The sequence below is a fragment of the Syngnathus floridae genome, chromosome 17 (genome assembly GCF_059516105.1).
Source record: "Syngnathus floridae isolate MCC-2025c chromosome 17, RoL_Sflo_1.0, whole genome shotgun sequence".
Taxonomy (NCBI): Eukaryota; Metazoa; Chordata; class Actinopteri; order Syngnathiformes; family Syngnathidae; genus Syngnathus; species Syngnathus floridae.
The window spans coordinates 4,441,134-4,458,654 of NC_142429.1; the positions used below are offsets into that span (position 1 = coordinate 4,441,134).

The following is a 17,521-nucleotide window of genomic DNA, read 5'->3' on the forward strand; positions in this document are numbered from 1 at the left end:
CACATCAGTTTATGTGGCCCGCGAAGACAAATTGTGCATCAAATTCGTGTGTCATTACTAGAATTTCAAATTGTGTTCACTTCTAATCATATCTGTTTTTTTAAATATTTGACCAGTTTTTACTTGTCTGATATGAAAACGAGTTATTTGTCAGTTTGTTTTGTAGCATTTACTGTATATAATATGAGCTGCTCATACATTTATTTGGGTTGACAGTCATAATGGCCCTCCGAAAGAAGCTATGACTACAATGCAGCCCGTGAAAAAAATGAGTTTGACACCCCTGGTGTACAATGTTCAAGGAGTGTGTGCAGTGTTTAAAACAAATCATTTCCTGAAGAAAAATCTGAGAAATTTGAAATTAAACACATTTAAGCTGTGTTGTATGTTTATTTTTGCACCAGCATGGTAATTTTTAGTAAGTCTCAAAAATGTTTGATATGATTGCCTAGGATAGTGTTAAAAATACACCAACTATAGGTGCTTTTTTTCAGTCTTTGTTAGTGCTCTATCTTGGTACTGCTGCCATGAAGAAATGATCTGACGCTTGAATTGGTGCATAAAATGATGTTTATTTCAGAGCAAGACATCACTGCATGGCTGGAAGGCCCCTCAGTGATGGGAGCTCTCATAACCGTCGGGCAGAGCGTTGGCATGAGAATTGTGAAACAGCGAGTGGTTGCCATCGCCCCATGGGAATTTCTGTCGGGAGACAGCGGTGAGTGATGTCTGAGTATTGCCATAAATCTCAACTCGGGCACACAGCGATGCAATACAAATAATGCCGAGGGAGTGTCAAGGGGCCATTCACCTTGGTGCGGATGCGGAGGTGTTGGTAGGGCACAAATTCTGGCTGCTCGTGCGAGTGGGCCTGCATCTTCATGTAGGCGTTGGCCATGCACACGGCCACGCCGGGCAAGGCCAGCACGAAGGTCAGGATCTTCCAGGTCCTCGCTGTGGAAAGGTCGGCAGCATGAATGAAATCTTTTCACGGTGGTCCATGATGAATTCCATTTGAATGCCTGCCAGGGAGCAAGGACGCGTGTGCTGGCTGCCAGCTTTAAAGTTCCTCATTAGGTACAAGCTGCATTTCAGCATGAATGTGACTGTAAGTGGGGCTATCTATTGCTAGCGGCAGGTGAGTCACAATTCAAATGTGCCTCAGATATTTTTTAACATTCTTTGACAGCAAGTGTCAACGTGCTTAAATACTGAACTTCCTGTATTTATGCTTCCCATTGTTGAAGGTGCGTCGGATATTGGGAAAAAAAAAAAAGCCAAGGAACCCGCTGAGGCTTTGGTGAGGACATGCTTGTGTTCAAATTCTGATTTGGCAGCCTTTGTTTTTGTGAGTGTGAAGACGTTCTGACCTCCTCCCTCATGACTCGAATGCGACGCGGCAGCAAGCACCCGCCGAGCAGCCGACAACGACATCTGTGGACAGACAGACCGCAGTTTGCAGGGTAGGACATGACAACAGCTTTGTTTACTTCTGGGTCATGCAGACTCAGGAACAACAATTTTGTTCTCATTTCAAATATGCAGATGAGTAAGAGGGTTTTTTTTTGCTAAACTTACTGCTGATGTGTCAATAGTCTTTATTTGCCTCACAGCGCGCCTGTTGCTGGCTTTACCTTTCGTCTCCTTCCTGCTTGTTTTGTCCTTCAGTCTGTCCTGAGCTGAACTCACTGCGGCAGGCTCCTCCCTACTCTCACTCTGTCGCCGTGCCAGGGAACTTTGAGTTTATATTAAACCCAGTGCAGCGGGCCCACCGATCCAGTATGTGCCCGAGAAGCAATGCAGGAGGCGTGTCTCTGCCTCAGGCCGCTTCATAAAAAGATCCACACGGTATCTCGGGTTTTTTAAATCTCACATGACTGCAAATCCTCGGCGAGATGCAAAGTCAGGCGTGTAGGTGAGAAAGTAAGTTTGTGGAAAAACGTTTAGTTACACTTGTGACACTTTGACTAGATTTTCACCACCTGGCCAAGTGGCCAATTGTCATTGCCAATCCAAGAATAAGAAAATCAGACGCATACAAGTCCACACATCCAAGTTGAAACTGCTTCATGTGTGACATGTGCCCGTTCGCTTGAGGACAGTATAAAGACAGATGGCAGGAGTTTCCTGTCTGCATTTCAGTGTTGACGCTTTGCTTTTGTTGCCTGCACCTGGTCGCTTGCAAGAGCGCCTGATGTCATGCAAACAGTCAGTCCGCGGTGTTATTGTGGGAAGCAACGTAGCGGCCATCTCGGCACAGGCCCACCTTTCCGTGCGCTCCGACCGAAGGCAGCCGGCCTTTTATTGCCAAGCAAAGGTGGACAGAGACAAATGTTTAGAGTGGAACCGGCGGACGGTGAGTCAGACAGGGGTGATGTTTGGATCTCTTGTTCGCTACCTCCAAGGAAGACGATGCGGTGGTCCAAAGTCAGCTGGCCCCAAAAAAAACTAGGGTGCGCTCTTTTTTGGGCAGAACCGGCCTATACGATGTAAATGCTAGATAAAGAATGAAATAAATGCCATCACGGGCCTATGCTTCGTGTTCCTAGTCTCAACACTTGATCGCCACAACCTCCTGTTGCTATGGAAACTCTTACTATATGCTTTTTGGATAGATTTTCTTGGCATGGTCCTGCTCCCATCTTGTACACTGATGTGAGACCACTGCCAAAACTCTTGCAACTCACTTTTCATGCACTTCTGTGGAAGCAGGCTGAAGGTCGGGTTCGTTTTGGGACTATCTTTTGTCGCCGTTTAATACCTCGCGTATGAATCGAGCCAGATGTACAACTTCAGAAAGTCAGCTGTCTTAATGCTAACACACGACGCAAAAGCTAACAAAGCCAGCATCGATGGTTTAGCCCTTTAGTGTCCATGTAGTGGTATGGCCTTTATCCTCAGCGTGTAGATGACAACCGGTGGACAGTGACGGTCAACCCATACGCAACATATCCAACCTGCAGTGCCTTTGTTGTGAAATATAAAGCCAAAGACTCAATGTATTTCAATGTAAGCGTTGCCATGGAGACGGTGCTCGCCCAGCCAGGATGTGGCCTGCCCGTGCCAGCGCCGAGGGCGGGTAGCACTCGGAGGGAGGAGAAGGAGCGCAAATATAAAAGACGGCAGGAGATGCTCCATCCAGTCATCGATTCAACCCTCCTCCGTCATGTGGTGGCCGACTCTTCTTCACGCTTCGCTGCTCGTCTGCCTCGCCAGGCAAACTCTGCAAAGGGGTAAGCAAAAACTCATGAAATCTCACTGAAACTTTTGCAAAAGTATTCATGCGTCTATATTTGATATTTTTTCATGGCCCTTGATATGGCTCCTCTTGATATTGTGAATAGATTTTTTTTTTTAATCTCACTGGGTCTTTTTCTTAGATAAATAAAGCTTAACAATATTTTTTAAAAAAATACTAAGATTCAACTGCACTTAACAATTCTCTATTACCCAAGTGAATAGTGAGATGATTTAGCTTCCAAAGCTGCCATGAATCGGCGCCTTCAGTGGCTGCTTCTCACCTGCCTGTTAAAAGTCGCTCCACCCTACTGCACTTTGAATCATTTAATATTGCTGCGATCAAAGCGTTGAGGAATAAAATTTGGCGGCCGCATGTGAGAAGAGGCTGCACACAGTCGCCTCTTGTAGTATTTTTTTTTTTAATAGTGATCTTCAATGAAGGCATCTTTGGTTGTGATGATTCAGTATTTAAGGTCGAGTGTAAAGTGTTTGATGTGGTAATGTATTCCCATTTCAGGGCTTAAAGCTCAGGGCATGTCTTGGAGGAGGATCATGCCAGCCAGAGGTGCGGGCAATCTTTAATTCTGTCTTTCTGTGTCTGTTTACTCAGAAGGGGCCAGTGTTTTTTTTTATTTGAGACCTGACGCTTTATTCAGTGCTGCTCTTTTATTCGGAGCAGAGTTCAGCAATTGTTTATCAAGCGGGATAAATAGTGAGGCATCTACCTCTGTTAAATGGATGAAGCAACATCTGGGGACTAAATACAAAAATCTTGTTTGAATGGCACTGTGCTAAACACTCGCATCTGCTCTTCAGGTGTCGGCATCGGAACCAAAGGCGGTGAGTGCTTTCTTGTGAGCAAACAATCATCTGTACACAATACGAATTGTCATATTTTGATATTTTGTCGTAGTGAATGGGCCCCACGGAGCACTGGGGGGCAGATATGTCAACAAACCATTGAAAGCTGGAAGTAGGTCTCGTTATCTTTGTGATTGAGGATGCTTTCTCCTTTAAGAATGTGCTTTTCTGAGTGTTGGGCTTGCAAAAAGGGTCAAACTCATGTTTGAATGCTCTTCTCTATTCAGTTGGCCATTATCCCGTTCATAGTTCACTGGGTGTTGGTAAGTTGTTGTTTCATGTTGAACTAAAGTTCAAATAGAATGTCAATATTTTTTCTGTTTTCCAGGTTGAAGAATGACATTTAGTTGTAATGAAATTGTTTTGGGGGAAAATGGTTCACAATCCTTTGACACGTCATCATCTACCTTGTATGGCACAAACAAGTTCTTCTTTTCTTAGGTGGCTACCAACCTCTTGGACGAGGGCTTGCACCTGGCCGAGTTCCTGCCTACGGAAACCACGGACTCTATGGTATGAAAGCAGATCATTAGCAGAGCTCCTCGCCTCTCCTGCTGACGGCAGATCTTTCTCGCAGGTGGCAATCATGGTGCGGGCTTGCCAATGGGGCTGGCACCCTCGAACGGCCTGGGCTTGGGCCACGGAGGCAAACACGGTAAGACGAGCCTTGGTGGAGGTCTCGCAGCGATCTCCCGAGCGTCATCTATGGGCAAATGATGTGAAATGTAAAACATCAACAATGTTTGTGTGTTTTTACAGCTTATGGTGTCGGTCCTGTTCCGGGTAAGCCGTTTTGATCACTTTTTTCTTTTTTTCTTTTTAAAATTCATGCCCAACTGTTAATATTTTAACATTATTTCCAGGATTTGCTCCCTACGCCGGTATGGGCTACCCCGCCGTCCGACCAGGTACTAGAACCTCTTTGTTCAAACTCTGCTATGTTTTGTAAGCTTTCTTGAGGTTTGGTGCAGAGTGATGGTTTTACTCTGGAAAGATGTTTTCAGTTTCATCTTGTATGCAAATGTTTGCTTCTGAGTTGGTTTAACACAGCAACATGGAACATAAACATAGTTTCTCCAAAAGCTCTTTGGCAACGTGGATGCCGGCAGCTGCAAGGTGCATGTGATGCCCGGTGTTGTTTTGACGCCGTGGGATGAACACGTGTTGCATGATGGTATGTCCCCTGTCAGGTGTTTCTGCGCCACAATTGGGAGGATTGGAGGAGGCCACCCATGGCCGAGCCGCCCAGGATGACAAGAGAGCAAAAACTGGAGAACTTGCTGTCTTGTTTGGAGGACCGGAAGAAGTTGCCAGAGCTAACATGGGGACTGGAAGTGCTAAGAGTTTTGGACCTGAAGTGGTTTCAACTGGAAGTGGAGTCCAAATCCTAGACCCCAATACAAAGGTGTCGAACCTCGGACCCACCACAAGGGATTTTAGTCATGCCGCCGGAGGTGCTCTTGATCCTCCGGTCCTCAATCACGGAGCCAGCCACCCACAGGCTGTTGGTAAAGACAAACTCCAAAAAGCAGCTTCTGCGGCTTCTCCGGCTCAGAACGCCAGAGGCCATGCTTCTTCTCGTCCACAACGTCGGAAAAACAAAAACTGTGGCGCCCCATTTTTACCAAACAATCACCGTGAGCCATCCGGTTCTAGCATGACGCAGAGATTAGCGCCTAATCTTGCTCCTCAAGTTCCAAGACCCGATCAGTATCAGCTTCTATCGTCCCGAGACGGTCGCTTGCAAGCTCCCTCATCCAGACTTGTTTTAACTCCCCAACAGAAGAGTCCAAACGGGGCAAATGGACAAATCAGTGGCACTTTGGGCCAGCCAGTGTCAAATCCTCAAGCACAGGAAGTGCAGACAAATATACCTTTGTCTCCAGAGACACGTTTAAGTCTTGCCCGGCCAGAGGAAGAAGGTAAAAAAAAAACTTTCCATAACTGGGCGTGTCAGCAGGTCATTGAAAAGGATTTATCTCCCCAGGCCCTCGAATGAGGGACTTAATCGTCCTGCTTTCAAAGGTCTTCACAATTCCAGTCAGCAAGCAATATTAAAGTATATTTTGTTTTGGGAAACGCCTGAAGTATTTCAAAAGTATTACTGCCATGTTACTTCAAATTTAGTGTTTCAGGCACCACATGAAGCTTGTCACCTCAATCCAGCACAGTCACTTGGCAATGGGCTGCCACAAGGGGGCGCCAAAGTGACACTTGAGGCTGTGCTTATTGAATTCGTACTTGGTTGCTACAAGGGAGCGCCAAAGTGACACTTGCTGCTGTGCTTAAAGTTCATACAGCTTTTAATCCAATTCAAAATTAACTGACTTGACGTCCATGTGCAATATAAGGTTGAGATTGTGTCATCTACTTCTTTTGCTCTGATTTAGTTCATGGGAGGCCTTCATTTCTCTCAAAGTTGATGTGTTATTTCCACACATGCTGCTGCTTTGTCCATCTTTTGTGGTGTGCTCTTGTGTTCAGCTCGTTTTGTTCTATTCTTGCGCAGGTTATATTGGTGGTGCGGGCAACTATCATGGAGGAAACCTGGCCCCGGGGGCTTACGGACCCGGTAATGCTGACCTACTAACACGGACAGGAACGTTAATTCCTTCTAAAGCAGCGAGAAGTAAGTGATGTCATGTTTATGCTTTAGGACAGGGAGGATACGTGGGAGCAGCTGGGAAACTTGGAGGTAAACCCGTCATCCTATACCTGATGAGCCATCATCAAATAACCCAAAATTTGTCTTCCATTTGTGTCAGTTCCGGCTGCTCTTGGCCAGGGAGGTTACACAAAAGGCCCTGCGGGTGTATCGACAGGTCAGGATTTGCTTTGTTGTGAATGTATTTTGTGATTTATTTCTCTCTGCATAGCAAATGTCGTGAGATTATGTCGAATTGCAGGTTATGCCAATGGTGCAGGAAGATACGCGGGTACTCTGGCCGGCAACGGCTTGGGTAAGAAACCAACAAATCATGGATGGACATGCAAATGTGTGCTGCTATTCTTTGCCACATCTTTTGACAGGTTATGGAAACGGTTACGCCAACCCGTATGGTGATGGTGAGTACAGAACAAGTTTTAGTCAGCTGATGGGGGGAATTTCAATATGCTCAATGTTGCAGCTCTGGGCACTGGAAGCTATGCCGGCCAGCCGCAGGTACCGTATGGTAAGACATGAAGCGGTCTGTCCCGCTGTGCAAATATGAAGGCATGGACAGTGCGTTGAAACCTTCTGTGCGTTTCCAGGAGGACTAGACGCGGGACTGGACCCAGCTGCCGGCAAATATGGTGAGAGTACTCCACTTGTTACTGTCACTGCGCCTCGTAATGAAAATGCCAACCCAAGTTTTTTTCTCGTCCTGCAGGGGGGGCACCACCAGCAGCAGCATCTCAGGGCGCTTACGGCGGTGCTCCGGTTTCCCCCAGCAGACATGAAGGTCAGTTCGTTTTACTTTTGAACTCTTTTGTTACTTTGCCACAACTATTACCACAAACACGTCGACCCCTTTAGGAGATGGTGGCTACCCGTACGCCGCCCAGCCCATCGGCCTCAGCGGCGATGGCAGCAAAAGTGCCGGCAAACACGGTGAGAACGAGTTATGGTCTCCTGGTGTGAAAAAAGAAAATTTTGACCAGGGTGATGTTTTGTGCGCTTTCAGGCTCCGCATTTGGAGCTCCACAAGCAGGTGACTTTTCTTACTTTTCTCTCACCCCAGCACACCAGGCCACTTGTTCTACATCTTGAACGGTGTAGTTTATATCAACAATATCACCAAGTGCTCTTCTTTTTATTTTTTTATCAAGGTTACCTTCCACAGCAGCTAGGCCCGAGTCAAGATGCGCTGGGTAAGTGAGACACCGGTCCGACTTCCTCCTTCACAAGCAACTTCCTGCTTTTCTTGCAAAATGCCACAAGGCGCTCCTCAATGCGCCGTTAGTGTTGAAACTTTGTGAAGAGTAACCGATACGAAATATCATTCAAATGTTGATGATTTATATGCCTTTTCTTTTTTGAACGCATCATTGTGGGCTTATTGAGTTGTTGTGAAGCGCCCCCAATACTTTTGTTTTTGTTTTATATTTTTAACTTTTTTTTTTTTTTACCTTTTCCAAACAATGTAAATTGGGCTTTTCACAGGCGCAAAAGCAGCCAAGTACGGTGCAGGAACTGGACCACTTGGAGGTGGATACAAAGGTGAGAATGAAGGTCCTTTGAAAATAAGACTAAAACCTCAATACAGGCGGCAAAAGTAAAAAATTAAAGGGGCCCACAATTTTTCATTAGATCTATTGGGTGGCTACATAGAGCGCAAAATCTCAAAAAGATATTTAAAGAAGAAAGCCCCCCCCCCCAAAAAAAAAAGTCAAAATCTGCTCTCATAGTATAATTAATTGTCCTATTTGTGTCTTTTTAGGTTAACTGATGAAATGACCTGATGGCTTTCAAGTTGATTGTTTCTCATTCACTGATTTGTATTTTTTTTTTACGTTCCTTATATTTTTGTAATCTTTATATCTAACAGACCTTAAGGCTTGAAAGTGAACACGTTGCAATGAGTGGGATGATGTATTTTAAAATAAATATGGAAAACAGAACACATTGACTTTGTATTGATTCCAGCCGAGAGTGAATAAGGTTTCACAGTACACCGCTCATTTGTTCACAGGAAATATCACCACTTCCTCTCTCATGATGGAAGATGTTAGAGTTTCGCTCATTCCAACTTATTTTGCAAGAACCACACGGGAGACAAGTAAGTCCTTTTAGACACCTGCAGGTGGAGAGTCCATTCGTCGCTGTGCGTACAGCGATGATCGAATGGAGGTCTGACTCTCGCCTCCTGCAAGAGCATTTTTATTAAGAGAAACTGGGTGGGGGTAAGAGTGGACTGGATATGGTTGAAGCCCTTGACCTCTAGTCAAAGCATATGAGGGGGTGTTTTACGACGTTGTGTAGGATGGGACAAGCTAGATTATTTATTACAGGTTGCATTCCAACATAAGCATAAAACTAATCTAGCTAGGTTATTTATCACAGGTTGCATTCCAACATAATCATACGATAAAGATAATCTGGAAAACCCTGACAGAAGACATGAAGATGTCTTTTCCAAAGAACTCACTGCAGTCAATTAGCCAGTGACAAGTTGGGCAAATCGGTGAAACTCACTTTGACTTTCTTGGTTTCTCTAACTTGGTTGTAGGAAGCACATCAGCCTGACTCCGGTTTGTGGTTGGGCTCTGACTGTTCACGTAGACGCCCATCTTTTGCAGGATGGCTCGTGGAAGAGGGTGAGCGTGGCGGGATACATACGAGCTCATCAAACTTTGGCTCATGGGTGTGGCCTTGTAGTCGGTGCACCGGGTGCCACCCAGGCTGGGTGCACATTCCACTTCCCACTTGTAGAAAAAGCGTCCATGGTACATGGCGCACACGTCCGTCTTCAAGCCCGGCGTCAGTACTTGCTCACATTTTCCCAGAAGGTCGTCGTCCCAGCCGCTATCTTGATCCCAAACCTCAAATCGGACTTTTGGGGCCGCCGACAAGTCCTGAGTGCCCAGGTCCACGACGCTGTCCCAATGGGGGTTGTTGTTGTTGTAAATGACGTGCGAACGCTGCTCCTGCTTGTTGAAAATCACCTTGACGAAGCCGTCAGTGGCCGTGCTGTGATCGCCCCAAAGACCCTCGGCCCGTTGGACAGTGATGATGACCCGGGCCGTGCCCCTTTGGGTCGGGCAGCAGTCCGGGTTGACACCGCGTTCGTTATGGCACTGGCAGACGCAGGGGTCCTGCGAATTGCTTTTGACGCCGGCCTGGCAGCTCCCGCTGCAGTTCCTCAGCAGAGCCCGCTCCAGGATGTAGTGGCTTATGGCCAAGCGCAGGTTCTTCCGAACGTCAGTGTTAGTCGGCAGCAGCTCGTGCAGAGACTCCAGCGAATACGATATAATGTCCGGATGGCGAGGCAGCGTCTCGAGCCATTCCTTGTAGGCGGATGGATTTTTGTCGGCAGAAAAGAGAAGGTCCATCTCCGTGGTGTGACCTCCCGTTATGTGTGTCATCCTGTCAGGAGAATCAATGTATCACATGAGCGGGGTCGGGCTTTTCTTAGGGCTGCATATACATGCAAAGTCGACATCTGTTTAGGAAAATAAAGGTTACGTGACGAGACTTCATTGGGCAGCCAAGATCGCACCTGTCATTAGTTTTACTGTCTTTCCAGCACCCAAACGTGCTTTTCGTACAAATATTGATTTTACTCCTGCAGTCAGTAATCAGTTATGATGCGTCAAGACTTGTGTAAGGAGCTACAGAATCTCTTTGTGGAGGAAAAACTCTGACCTGTCGTTAAAGAGGCTGGAGAAGGCTGCCTTGCGCTCCGTATTGTGCATGTCATTCTTGCAGTGTTTGCGTTGAACGTTTAAGCTGGCTTTAACGGTGACCGAAGCTTCGGCCTCCAGGCACATGTTGACCTCGTCCACGTCGAGGCCCTGCAGGCTGGCCTGGCACTGCTTGATGCTGGTCACAGACTGGACCGAGCCTCCCAGTTTCACCTGGATTCAAAGAAAAACGTTTGACTCTTCTGTTTTTAGCCATCACGTTCCACTGAGTTGCTACCTTTGTGATGTAATGGGTGCCAAAGTTGTCGATCAGTTTGTAAAAACGTTGCTTGTATTGAGGGCTGAAGGTCTTTGGCAGTGCCTTCAACGCTTTTCGAAAGTCACTGTGCAGTCGAGGCTTACTGGACACCCGGTAGCTTTAAATGCAAAGAAAGAATCGTCTCAAAATATTGATTTAGGAAAACATCTGAACGAGTCTTGACTTTACCTGTAGTACTCGCAGGAGACTTGTTGGCTGGTGAAGCTGTACCTGTCACGCTTTGATTTCTCCATTGAATACTTGGCCAGTTTGGACTCGGTGCCGGCCAGCGTGACTTTTGCATCGTACCCCTTAACAGTCAAGTCCAGACCGAACTTCCAGTCGTTTTCCACGAGAGAGCTGACGGAGTTGACGAGAGCCTCGCTGGAGCGGTAAATGGTGCTGGCCACCTTGATGTTGCAGGACTGCTTTGACCTCCAGTCCACCACAGACAGCGGAAGTTTCTGCTTTACCTTCTCCAGGAACAGGTTGCTACACAGGGTGCAGCTTTTGTCTTTGCGTTTCCACGAATTCATGTCCAGAACGAAGGCTCCCTTGCGCCTCATTTCGGTTATATCGAAGCCTTCCCCGGCCAGATTGGTACCTGGAGCCATGTCCGCCTGCAGACACTCCTTTGGGGAGCCCGCTGTGCAGAACTGGTGTGTGCGCTGAGGCAGGAACAGCGCGACGACAGTGCAAATATACAACAGAATCATGTTGCGCTTGCCTCACCTTTGTTGTTTTGTGTTGCTACAAGTTCGAGCTTTATAGAAGATGAATGATGCATCAAACTGTGCTATAGCGGGGGGTGTGATAGTGGTCTAGAAACAGGTTTTTGGTTTGACACCCATTGATGGTGTGCAGGGGGCTGGCGTTCCCGGCAACAGGAAAAAAAATTTGATCATTGTTTTACAAAGTAAATGTCAATCTTGTCAAATGGATTTCTTTTAATGAAACAAATAAAATACAAATTACACAATATTTACTTTCAAAAGGATGAAATCAGTGCTTGGACCATATCAAGTTAAACAACCCTAATCAATTAATTGATCATCAAAATAGTTGATTAATTTCTCAATGACTTTCGCTTTATGCTCGTCAAAGATATTCCCCAGGTTTCTGTCTTTAGTCCCCAGGTACTTCTGTTTTCATCATCTCGTCATGGTTTGAATAGATGCAAAATTCATTTTGATGTCTTTTTCAGACTATCAGCATTCCGCGGCACCCTTCTGTGGTCATGTGGTCTTGTTCTTCAGAACGAGAATGTTGTTTTAATCTTGTTTCATTTTTATTTTTTTCCGACCGCAGCCTGTCGGTAACACAGATGACACCCCTTCATTCTCACACAAGCAAACGTCCTTCATCCGGCTCAGGTCGGTTATGTGTGATGAGAAAACAGCAGAGTGGGGTGAGAGGTGGAGTGATACATCCGCAACCTCAGAGCTGCTCTACCATTAGAGGATTACACTGCGTCACCCGCCCGTGCTGCGTCAGAGGCCCTCTCACTTTACAAGCGTCAATATAAATCATGCAGTATTATATTTAGATAATGAATATAATGCAATCATTGGGATGGTGGGTTTCCCGATTGGCTAATTACAGTGGTACGTCTACTTACGAACTACATTGGATAGAAGCAGTTTTCCCTAGGAATCAGTGAAAGAGCAAATAATGCGTGCTGGACTATCCCAAAGGTCACACTTTTTTTTTCCTATTACTTTGTGTAAAACACACAGAAAACCAAAACAGCAGTTTTGTTTTTGCTTTTTCAAACCTTTATGACAAAAACTAAATGCCACTTTATTCTTGACCTCCTGACTTTGCTTAGGGGAGTTGAAATATGTTCTTATTTTCTACACTTGCTAAAATAATACCCCCGAGAAGACAGAAAAAGTCAGGCTAATAAATTATTGTATGCTTCCACGCACTCCCTGCAATATGCACGCTCACGTACTCTACATTTTGGTGAAATTAGTGTTTTCCGACCGTGTGAGTGGTCATTGAACGCACCTCATGCAAAACGCAAGTGAGAACTTAACAAAAAGCAACCGAGCTTCTAAAGATGAAAATTGACAAATACAAAAGTGTATACTTAATGGTTTTTTTTTTTAAATCAAAGACAAGCTAGTACAGTCTGCCGCACGGCAACACTTTCAGCCTTTCACTGAGCGCGTGCCGCGCTCCTGCCGCAGGGGATACCAACTTTGGCACAAGACTGGCCATACTCGTCGCGAGCTCGACAATACAGATGCGTTCGCCATGCTCCTTTATGATTTCGCGTTTCATATCAATCGTCTTAGGAGACATACTCAACTACACTTCCTGTTTTTACAGTAATTGTACTTGTACTTGTAACTTTTGAATTTGAGGCAATTACTTGTTGGCCTGTACTGTACCGATTACAATTAGTTTTCTATAAGTCGGAAGGTCACTTCAAGGCAGAGCTCATTTTTATCCTTGGAATGTCCTTTGTTGTGTCTCCGTGCATTTGTTGATGTTTGGTGTCATTCACAAGCGCCAGCGGGGAGCACTTGTAAGACGTCCCGCTGTTACAAAGGGGCAACAAGGACTCTTCAATAATGAGGTAATGTAGAGTAGGAGGCGAACGGAATTGTCAAGACGGTTGTAGTAATCCACGATAGACCGGAATGTGTGAAACGCGGCCTCCAAAGTAAAGTTTATGTTATTGCTTTGCTTAACGTATCCTGGTCAGATTTATACGCAGTCGTTTTCGCAGATTATATGACATTTTATCGTAGGATTTCTGTGCGTTTTGAAGTGATTGATTCACGATTGTGTTGCCTTTACTTCAACGGGTACGTTTTATTTTGGAATATAAGACACAAGTCAGTCGTTTGAGCTCGACGGCGTTTGACCTTTTATGCCGAAGCGTTGCAGCGGATTCAAGGCCGCCTTGCGGGACACTCCATAGCCTCCCCATTCAGATAATAAAAGAAAGAGAAAAGGCAAGAAAAGCTTCCATCAACATGATGGACATCTTCCGAGTAGAGAACGGGAGAAGCAGCGTCAGGACGGCGGCAGCCCGCCCGCCGGCATAGCCCGGCCGGCCGGCGTTGCTAGCTCTAATTTCAGCTACCAGATTCGCTCGTATTTCCCGGTCAGATTTTCGAGGCAGCACCGGGGCGGAGCAGCCAAGCGCCTCCATACAGTCGGCATGCTAACGCCGTGAGCGGGGCTGCGGATCGAGCCCAGACAGCATCACACCCCGGAGCCGCATGGACGTGCGCCCGCAGCATCTGTGCCCGTGACGCGGCCGGGATGCTAGCAACGAGGAAGTGTCTGTGACATGAAGGCTGTTGATTAATGTCATATGGGTGCGACGCTGACTTTGTCCCCATGACTGGCCGTGCGGCGCCCCAGTCCGGCGGATGACACTCAGCCAGGTAGCGGCGGGCCCGGCTCGGGGCTGCCTTCCCCGGCTGCGCGAGTAGACAGACTGAAAGTGGAGCAGAAGCCAGCGAGCACATTTGGAAATGGTGTCCCACAAGGTTCTCGTGGCCGTCCTCTTGCTCAACGTCTACATCGGCGTGCAGTCCGTCCCGTGCTTGTTCGGTGGCGCGCTGCTGTTGGTGGTGTTCGCCTTGGCCTTCTTAAATGGACCGCGGCTGCTGGACTGGGCGAGCTCGCCCCCACACCTGCAGTTCAACAAGTATGTTCTGACCGGGTACCGGCCCGTCTCCTCGGTGCAAGACTGCATCAGGAGTCTCTTCTACCTGCACAACGAGCTAGGAAACATCTACACTCATGGTGAGCGCACAAGCACACACGCACTCATTGACAGACTTTCGGTTTGCAAAGAGGTACAGTACTGTACAGTACTTTCCCGGGAAATTCCCATGGCAAGATAAGAGGAGTGGGTATGGAAGTTTTCCAAATTAGAAACTTTAATTTTGGTAAAACTACAAGCTATTTTTGCACAATTGTTGTATCTGATTTGCTGACTTCTGTTCGTGAACGCGTAAAAGACCGCAAGACCAAGTGTTCACTAAATTATCTGATATCACTTGTCTTTCATTCGATTACTTTTCAATTTCTTTCAACTCTAATGGTGCTGTTTGTAATACTTTTTACATTTGGGAGCTTGAGCTGGTGGAAGTTTTCGCGCCTAACCAGTTTGTTTCCATGATCCTCCCCGATGACTTCAGGCATTCCTCTGGTGTGCTTCCTGGTGCTGCTCCCACTCAACATCCCCTGGTCGCAGATCAGCGTGACGTGGCTGGGCGTGGTGCACTTCCTGGCCTGCCTGTCACCCCAACTGGGTTCGGTGCTCTACCACCTCTTCATGAACCACGAAGGCGGCGAGCCCGTCTACCACACTCTCCTCAAGCTGGACGTGTGTGGCATTTGCATGATCAACACGCTGGGTAGGCAACGCTGCACACAAGCCAAACCGCACCCAAAACAAATCTTCACATGGCAGCCCTGTCCTGGCAAGTTTAATCGATGCGTCAGTTCGAAATTTAACTGTGCGGGGTTGCCGTTTCAGGGGCGCTGCCGATCCTGTACAGCACCCTGCTGTGTTACCCGCTGATCCGCACGGCGGCGTTGTCTGTCTACATCTTGCTCTCCAGCTACAGCATCTACTGCGCGGTGACGGCGCGCAGCAGCGTGCGGCGCCTGCGCTCCTTCGCCTGGCAGGCACTCTTCCGCTTCTCCTTCTTCGTGCTTCGCTGGGCGGGCGTGGGTGGCGGCAGCCCTACCTCGCTGCGCCACTTCCTCACCATGGACGCACTGGCCGTGCTGGGCGGCGTCATCAACATTGCCCGCATCCCCGAGCGCTTCCGCCCGGGCCTCTTTGACTACTGGTGTAACAGCCACCAGATCATGCACGTGCTGGTGGTGGGCTCCATCCTCTACCTGCACTGGGGCGTCTTGGACGACCTGCTGTGGATCAACAGCTACAACTGTCCCTCTGACTGAGGCCAACGTCACAAATGTTGTCGCCCCTTTTACATAAGCGTGCATATCAGTGACATCACTGCACGCACTTTGATTTTAACGTTAGCGCGTTGAAAGAATCCACACAGCACAGTGACGTCACATCGTTGCGTTTACAACTACTAGAGTACTTGACGTCTCCAAATGGGACAAAATGCAACTTCCCATCTTCCCCACTAAGTGGCGCCACTACAGCGGCACTGGTGCAAAGTCCAGTTCGGGCGCTGCGTCTGACTTTCCTGAGTGGAGTTGAAGTTTACCACTGTTAAATAGTGACAAAAAAAATAGTACCAATTTGCATTGCAAATGCGATTGGTGGCGTTGCTTAAAGCAGCAGATTAGGATTTTCATCCTTTTCTATATCTTTTTTTTAACGTTCTTGACTGTCAAGTGTAAAAAAATTATTAAGTGTACCGCTGTTAAATAGTTCAAAAGAAGAAAACACTCCCAATTTGGAGGATTCCTGTCACCAATGCAATTGAAGCTGTTAAAAGTAACTTAGAAAAACGGCAAATAAGGGTCTTCATACTTTTCAGTATTTTAGCTTTTTTTTAATTTAAAAACTTTTGATTGTCAGATAAGTGTTAAAAACCAGATATCAGCTCCAACTTGGGGAATATTTGGAAATTTATGCCTGATTTTTAAAGTCACTTTTACAAGTTTAGAAATGCGTCAACTGGAGAAATTTGTCAAAATGCGGCTCAGGTTGCTCCTTTAGGAATGATTGTGACCAAAATTAAAAGAAAAAGGCAAAATAAGTGTCTCAAATAAAAGATTCCGCGCTTTAGTCCGGATAAAGATCCACAACCTTGCTAAAAAATGCAGCATAGAGCAGGATGGGGTTTTTTTTGTACTGGTCTTGCTAGTGTTGCATGTTGTTTGGGATGTCGTGACATTGGCAAAACCAGTACCAAAACACAACAAAACCTTGTTGCCCTGTGCTGTTTTATATAGGGATGGAAGATACAAAATGATTTTAATGTTGTTTGATTTTAGTGCACTGTTTGTTACACTGGAGCCACTTCACTGCACTTTTGTTTTGGGATGTACGTAGAGTACATACTCACCCAAAAAAAGCCACCTTTCGTTTTTGTATGACACGTCTCACTTTGCCAAATTAGCACGCAAACGTTAGCGTTTGATTTGTCGCCACTGCATGAGAGTCGTAGCAAGTTAGCTAGCGGTTAGCCTCGACATTCATTTCTTTGCTCTCAAAGGGCTCAGAGTCCATAGACCTAAAGGAAGTATATCATGTATGTAGATTATGTATACATCTGAGCGAGCAGTCCCACTTTTAGAGAGAAAATGGACGCTTGTGCGAGTAAATCTATGCATAAGTCAATAACAGGGAGCATGGACGCACGCTCTGTTCTGTCCCACCTCTCAGGGTGCCGTAACGGTAGCGGAAGGCCATGCCGAGGCATCTGTCTGGTGAAATCATTGACTCTTGTGCCATGTTGTTTGGCAAAGCGGAACCCGTCCACGAAATGGCCTTCGGACGGCACCGCAGCCCAACTGAGTTGTGCTTTTTAAAGATATAATCGGAATATATCACAGGTGTCGACTAGCCTGTTAGTTTCTCAAGGGAAATGCTCTGTAGTGATCCGAGTCTGGACATGATGGACTGCAGAGGAGCTCAAGGTTGTGCCGTTTTGTGGTCTGAGGGGAGCGTCACGCCTACAAACTGTCTCTGCTCCAGTCTCGATTGTGCAATAAACGGAAGTTTATATTTGTAAATATTTGCTGATGTCTTCTATTCAGAGACTCCCGTTTCTTTCATCAGTGTGAAATGTCCAGGTGGCAAGAAAACAAACCCCG

The 17,521-nt window shown here is 46.6% G+C and overlaps 4 protein-coding genes across 6 annotated transcripts; 2 read left to right on the forward strand and 2 right to left on the reverse strand.

Moving 5' to 3' along the window:
- Positions 1 to 552: 552 nt before the first annotated feature.
- On the reverse strand, positions 553 to 1,783 carry cox6a2 (cytochrome c oxidase subunit 6A2). 2 transcript variants are annotated; one of them, XM_088358848.1, is made up of 4 exons: positions 1,635 to 1,783; positions 1,371 to 1,434; positions 812 to 954; positions 553 to 702 (listed from the first exon to the last, which is right to left on the reverse strand). In XM_088358848.1, the coding sequence occupies exons 2-4, from the start codon at positions 1,432 to 1,434 to the stop codon at positions 613 to 615; spliced, it is 297 nt and encodes a 98-aa protein (XP_088214974.1). In that variant the 5' UTR covers positions 1,635 to 1,783; the 3' UTR covers positions 553 to 612. The 2 variants fall into 2 exon arrangements, with proteins under 2 accessions (XP_088214974.1, XP_088214973.1); XM_088358847.1 differs by having other exon boundaries at positions 1,579 to 1,738.
- Positions 1,373 to 11,725, forward strand: LOC148383726 (uncharacterized). Of its 2 annotated transcripts, none has more exons than XM_088358837.1 (24): positions 1,373 to 1,463; positions 3,015 to 3,233; positions 3,758 to 3,805; positions 4,057 to 4,080; positions 4,154 to 4,213; positions 4,329 to 4,364; positions 4,543 to 4,614; positions 4,679 to 4,756; positions 4,861 to 4,884; positions 4,965 to 5,009; positions 5,292 to 6,023; positions 6,611 to 6,673; positions 6,758 to 6,796; positions 6,867 to 6,923; positions 7,008 to 7,061; positions 7,132 to 7,167; positions 7,230 to 7,274; positions 7,354 to 7,395; positions 7,473 to 7,544; positions 7,619 to 7,693; positions 7,767 to 7,793; positions 7,912 to 7,953; positions 8,246 to 8,302; positions 8,775 to 11,725. In XM_088358837.1, the coding sequence occupies exons 2-24, from the start codon at positions 3,167 to 3,169 to the stop codon at positions 8,873 to 8,875; spliced, it is 1,896 nt and encodes a 631-aa protein (XP_088214963.1). In that variant the 5' UTR covers positions 1,373 to 1,463; positions 3,015 to 3,166; the 3' UTR covers positions 8,876 to 11,725. The 2 variants fall into 2 exon arrangements, with proteins under 2 accessions (XP_088214963.1, XP_088214964.1); XM_088358838.1 differs by having other exon boundaries at positions 1,409 to 1,463; positions 3,047 to 3,233.
- On the reverse strand, positions 8,867 to 11,570 carry LOC148383727 (perforin-1-like). Its single transcript, XM_088358839.1, has 4 exons — positions 10,934 to 11,570; positions 10,724 to 10,862; positions 10,448 to 10,659; positions 8,867 to 10,168 (listed from the first exon to the last, which is right to left on the reverse strand). Exons 1-4 carry the CDS (start codon positions 11,458 to 11,460, stop codon positions 9,274 to 9,276), a joined length of 1,773 nt encoding a protein of 590 aa, XP_088214965.1. The 5' UTR covers positions 11,461 to 11,570; the 3' UTR covers positions 8,867 to 9,273.
- A 141-nt stretch (positions 11,726 to 11,866) lies between the features above and the next one.
- On the forward strand, positions 11,867 to 17,440 carry paqr4a (progestin and adipoQ receptor family member IVa). The gene is made up of 3 exons (XM_088358842.1): positions 11,867 to 14,512; positions 14,911 to 15,129; positions 15,252 to 17,440. Exons 1-3 carry the CDS (start codon positions 14,239 to 14,241, stop codon positions 15,683 to 15,685), a joined length of 927 nt encoding a protein of 308 aa, XP_088214968.1. The 5' UTR covers positions 11,867 to 14,238; the 3' UTR covers positions 15,686 to 17,440.
- The last annotated feature ends 81 nt before the right edge of the window (positions 17,441 to 17,521 follow it).

Excerpts from the sequence above, each read along its gene's own strand:
- cox6a2 (XM_088358848.1), bottom strand. The coding sequence starts at position 1,434 with ATGTCGTTGTCGGCTGCTCGGCGGGTGCTTGCTGCCGCGTCGCATTCG. Across the intron at positions 955-1,370 it reads TTCGAGTCATGAGGGAGGAG|CGAGGACCTGGAAGATCCTG; the intron begins GTCAGAACGTCT and ends ACCTTTCCACAG. Across the intron at positions 703-811 it reads ACCTCCGCATCCGCACCAAG|AAATTCCCATGGGGCGATGG; the intron begins GTGAATGGCCCC and ends GTCTCCCGACAG.
- paqr4a (XM_088358842.1), top strand. The coding sequence starts at position 14,239 with ATGGTGTCCCACAAGGTTCTCGTGGCCGTCCTCTTGCTCAACGTCTAC. Across the intron at positions 14,513-14,910 it reads AGGAAACATCTACACTCATG|GCATTCCTCTGGTGTGCTTC; the intron begins GTGAGCGCACAA and ends CGATGACTTCAG. Across the intron at positions 15,130-15,251 it reads TTGCATGATCAACACGCTGG|GGGCGCTGCCGATCCTGTAC; the intron begins GTAGGCAACGCT and ends TTGCCGTTTCAG.
- LOC148383726 (XM_088358837.1), top strand. The coding sequence starts at position 3,167 with ATGTGGTGGCCGACTCTTCTTCACGCTTCGCTGCTCGTCTGCCTCGCC. Across the intron at positions 7,275-7,353 it reads CCAGCCGCAGGTACCGTATG|GAGGACTAGACGCGGGACTG; the intron begins GTAAGACATGAA and ends GTGCGTTTCCAG. Across the intron at positions 7,954-8,245 it reads CCCGAGTCAAGATGCGCTGG|GCGCAAAAGCAGCCAAGTAC; the intron begins GTAAGTGAGACA and ends GGCTTTTCACAG.
- LOC148383727 (XM_088358839.1), bottom strand. The coding sequence starts at position 11,460 with ATGATTCTGTTGTATATTTGCACTGTCGTCGCGCTGTTCCTGCCTCAG. Across the intron at positions 10,863-10,933 it reads GTCTCCTGCGAGTACTACAG|CTACCGGGTGTCCAGTAAGC; the intron begins GTAAAGTCAAGA and ends TTGCATTTAAAG. Across the intron at positions 10,660-10,723 it reads GCACCCATTACATCACAAAG|GTGAAACTGGGAGGCTCGGT; the intron begins GTAGCAACTCAG and ends CTTTGAATCCAG.